Below are 4,656 nucleotides of genomic sequence, written 5' to 3'. Positions count from 1 at the left end.
TCTCTTTTTTTAATAGCTTCTGAAGCATCTCTAATTTTTAGCTTAAATTTACTTATAGATCCCAACAGTTTTTCGTTATTTGGGTGTTTCTTATTGGGATAAGCTTTCATCTGGAGGAGTCTGGGGGCATAAAAGGCTGAGCAGGTTATTCCCATGCAGCTTTCATGTCTGTACCATAACAATCCCACTGTGCTCACCCCAGGCTCACTCTTGGTGCACACGTTTTCCTTGGCCCGGCAGGCAAGGCAAGGTCTGGCCAACAGCTTGACACAGAGAAATGTGAGTTGGGTGTATGCCAACGCCCCACGGTGTCCCCCCTTGAAGCCTGAGGCTGGGTGCGAACTCCATGGCTTGGGACAAAGCATTATCTACAGGCAAACCTGTTCCGAGCTCTTCAGGAGTCCTTAACAGCATTTTTCAACTCATTTTTTTTAAATTTTAGAAATAGCCCAATTGCACGTTGAATCTGGGCCTCGGACATCCTGCTCGGTCCCTGCTCATCCAGCTCCTCCCGTCAGGAACGGCTCAGCCCTCTCCCACCCGCGCTGCCTCCGGGCTGCCCAGCCTGGCACCGTGCATCCCGAGAGCAGCTCTCGCAACAGCCTCTGTCGGCCGAAAATGCCCTTTAAAGCAAGGCAAAGCTTAAAGGAATACGCAGCCCATTACTCACCTCACGCTGAGCCAACAGGCCTTCTTGACAAGCTAAAACTCTATTTCCTCCTTCTGTTACCCCAAATTACTCTCTCTAATTAAACAGACATGTCCTTTATCTTTGCTTTCCAAGCTGTTACGTTTCTTGCTTCAAGGGAAACAACAAAAAAAAAGTCCTTCTTGCTGGTTCATGTTACAGCCTCCCAGTGTCAACCATGAGGGCTGAAAGCGGGGCAAAAAAAGAGGAAAAAAGGTGCATGCCGCCGCCTTTAGTGCGGCAGCCTCCGCTCCCCGCCGTCCCTTGCCGTCCCGGCACTGCGGGCACTTACCTGGCCCGAGGGGTCCTGTCCTACCCCTCGACCGCCGCGGAGGAGCAGGGTGAGCGAGGGGTTATCGGGTGCGAACACGCTCCAACTGCCATCTTTGTGCCAACCACCTCATTTTGCTGCTCTCGCTCTTTTGCTCGCTCTGTAAAACAGGAAACGTTGCAGCCGCAGCCGAGCCCTGGTTCCTGTCTCTGCTCGCGGCAGGATTCGGGTTATCTCGGGACCCCAAAGTCTCCAGCTTCTCTCTAGGCAGAGCCAGCAGTTATCGTTTGGGCCATCTCCCTTTATCGGCCTCTGACACACGGAGGTTGAGTGCTGGGTCACAGAGCTGCTTGTGGCACTTGGCGACCGCGTCTCCCCGAGCTGCTTTGGGGTAGAGAAATCCAGACTTAGGGAACTACAGTAATGCTATTATTTTAAGGCTTCTTGCACATTGGAAAGGAAAAAAAAGTGTGTATCGGCAGCTGAGGAGAGGTCACGAATGGCAGAAATTCATTAAGGTCTTCAGAGAAGTGAAAGCTGCATTAATGTAAATCAGGCAGGGAGGTAGGTTTAACCAGCCGGGCGCTGACAAGGCTCTGTGCCTATGCATGTGGAAAAGGAACGCAAGTAAAAGCCGGGATCTCGTGAAGTAACATGGGATTTATTTTTTACAAAGACCAGCCTAGAAGGGGATGCATGACAAAAATTTCCTGGTTCAAAGACCCTCTTGTGTGGATTGGGGTGGCTTGTGCTGGCTGGCCCGAATCCTCATTCTGAGCCGTGGCTCGGCGCGCTTCCCGCACGCTCGGTGCTGCTGTCGTCGTGGCTCTCGGCAGGGGAAGGGTTTCTGGAGGTCGAGCTGCGATACGGCGCCGGGTTGGAGCCGCCGGCGCGGGAAACCTGCGAGCGAGCAGGACGTGTTGGGGGACCCTGCGGCCAGGAGCTTTGCTGAAGTGTTTCTGGTCGGAAAAGGCCAGTTGCAAGAGTTCGTTACGAAAGAGGACATCTTCATGCTGCGTGTTACAGGCTTCTGGTGCATCCCGTCTCGCGTTGCCAGGGTGCATCAGCATGGGGCTGCCCCAGTGGCGCGGAAAAGGGCACCCGAGTAGCCAGACTAACACCCCATCCCTCGTGCCTGGGCCGAGGTGTCCCGGCGTGCTTGCTGCCCCGGGGACTATGTTCTTCTGATGTTTTCCACCTTATAGTTGCTCCTGACGAGGGTGTCGAGGAAGTCGGGGGCTATGCCCCGGAGGAGGAGCAGGCTGCCCACCGCCCGGGATGGGTAGTGCAGCTCCCGCCGGCGCAGCACCCCGCTCTTGATGATCTCCAGCGCGCACTCCTCCTTCGGCGCTGGCGTGTCCCGGATGGCGTGCGAGACCGCTCGCACGGCGTTCTCTGGAGGGACGGGAGGACAGGGAGGGAGGGAAGGAGCGGTGTCGGATGGAGGGGCTGTCACAGGCACTGCCAGCTCAGCTGGGGTGTCTGTAGCTTCCTCTAACAAACGGGCAAACTCTGGGCATCTCAGACCTACTTAACAAGGCTTCGAATAGTTAAAATAAATAACAATTAGAGCAGTGTCCTTCCCATTCCTTTCCACCTCTTGAGTGACCATCCCCACCTCCTCTGGGTTTCCCACAAGGTTAGCAGAGTCAAAGGTGTTGAGCCTCACTTTTTGGGGGGGGTCCTGTTTCCACAATGGCACAGCCACTGCAGGCCCAGGGTCCAGCAGCGGCGGCGAAGCAGCGTGCGGAGTGGTCTGGGGCTGGTGGGCTCGGCTTGGCTCTGTCTGGAAACGCACCAAGTCGTGGGGCACCGGTGACGCTGAGCTTACCTGTGTCGATGTAGCCCAGGATGCAGAGTGTGATGGAGACGTTGACCTTGTCTATGATGAATTCGTGTCGCAAGGAGCTGAAAAATCCATCTAAGGCAAACTTAGTTGCGGAGTAGGGAGCTGTGAATGGGGCACCAGTTTTCCCTGGAGCAGAGACGCAATGTCAGGGCTTGCATACTGGGCAGACACCAGGCTGCATGGGCACTCCCTTCCTCTTGTCCTTCAGGTAGCTATGATACTGTGATTTAGGATGACCGAGCAACATGATGGATGCTCAAGAAATAAACAAATGCAGGAATGTTTACAATGTAAATATGGTGTACAGTGGCATGAAGTACCTTCAGTTGTGGGCGATACTGTTCTCATATTCTTGTATATGTACCCGTGTACCCCAAATGCATGTATAATATGTGGCCACGCACATAAAATAACCTGAAGTGGCATATCATTGACTGCAATGTGTGGAGGTCATTAGTGGGTGCAGAGAAATTAGCAGGAGCGGGCATAGAACATAAGTCCCACAGAGGACTTGAATTGTGCATCCGGGATATAAATCATATGCTGATCCCGACTTGCAGTGGGGTGGCTCTCTACCTTACGGCCCTTATTCTGTCCTTTGAAGAAGAGCCGCAGCAGGGATCCCGTGCAGGCAGAGGAAGGAGTGTGGGCACGGAGAACCTGGTCCCTTGTGTGCTCACCTGCCATGGATGAAACGACAACGATGCTGCCCTCGCTCTCCTTCAGCATGGGCAGGGCAGACGTGGTCATCGCCACGTAGCTGAGGAAGTTGATCTCCAGGAGCTTTCGTACATGCCCAACATCCCCATTGAAATAGTTGAAGTAGGTGTAACCAATGTGATTTAGGATGAGCAGGTCGAGCCCTCCTGGAAGCAGAGCATGTTTGCTATTAGCAACCAGCATCTAAAACCAAAGCAGCTTCTTGGTGGCTGTGGTGGCCCCAAAATGTAGCATGGGGTATGTTGGAGTGAGGAGGGGTAGCTCCCCACCACCTACCCCAGGTATTCTCAGCCTCCTTCACTACCACCTCGGGGAATGTGGTGTCCTCCATAGAGCCGCTCACGTAGCGGGCAGATGCGGCACCCAGCTTGAGGCACTGCTCCGCAACCTGTGGCGACAGCGAGAGCAGTGTTGGTGATGGACGCCTCTCCACAGACCCCATCCCACAAAGGCTGTCACTGTCCTGGGGCGGATGGGCAGCACATCTCCCTGTCCCACTGGAAACCCTTCTCCCTTCCTGGGAGGAGACACGTTGCTCAGAGAAATGTTTCTGCCTGCAGAGTTAAACAGTGGCACATCTGAGCCAAATATTAGTATTTATAAATAGGGATATGACTGCTTAAGTTTGCTTGTCGTATACAGGATGCAAAACCAGCTCAGACTTTGAGAAAAGGGTAAGGGTTGATCAGACCAGGACTTGGGCAGACTAGCGTTGTCCTTGGTGGTGGAGATCAGAATTCACAGCTGAAGACTGCAGAGGAAGAAGTGCCATGCTGTCAGCATTGAAAATGCGATGTGGTGGTGGTGGGGGGTGTTAGAACAGGCTCGTGCTGGGGAAATGCTGGGGTGGATCTGTAGGGTATCTGGCATCCTTGTGTGCCAGGGCCTGTGGGGTTCTGGGTGGCAAACGTTTTCCCTGCGCGGCTTGCTCTGCTTGCCATTTACTTTCTGCAGCTTGGCCTCCGTCCGCGCCGTGAGCAGTAGGTGGGCCTCCATGCGTGCCAGGTGATACGCCATCTGCTCCCCGATGCCGCTGCTGGCTCCTGTCACGATCACCCGTTTCCCCCGGAGCATTTCTGGGGAGGAGGGCGCAGGGCTCGGAGCCGGCACAGCCCGCGCCGTCCCCCG

General features: G+C 54.6%; 1 protein-coding gene across 1 annotated transcript; it reads right to left on the bottom strand.

Moving 5' to 3' along the window:
* Positions 1 to 2,133: 2,133 nt before the first annotated feature.
* LOC104614032 (corticosteroid 11-beta-dehydrogenase isozyme 1-like) lies at positions 2,134 to 4,608 on the bottom strand (the record flags this gene model as incomplete). The annotated part of the gene is made up of 5 exons (XM_010295290.1): positions 2,134 to 2,354; positions 2,791 to 2,934; positions 3,489 to 3,674; positions 3,805 to 3,916; positions 4,474 to 4,608. Coding segments are annotated over 5 exons (798 nt in total), but the record flags the coding sequence as incomplete, so codon positions are not given.
* Positions 4,609 to 4,656: the final 48 nt, after the last annotated feature.

This window comes from Phaethon lepturus, unplaced genomic scaffold (assembly GCF_000687285.1).
Source record: "Phaethon lepturus isolate BGI_N335 unplaced genomic scaffold, ASM68728v1 scaffold20579, whole genome shotgun sequence".
NCBI classification, from domain to species: domain Eukaryota; kingdom Metazoa; phylum Chordata; class Aves; order Phaethontiformes; family Phaethontidae; genus Phaethon; species Phaethon lepturus.
The sequence above is the reverse complement of the archived record's forward strand: the minus strand, read 5'-3'. Positions and strand labels throughout refer to the sequence as shown.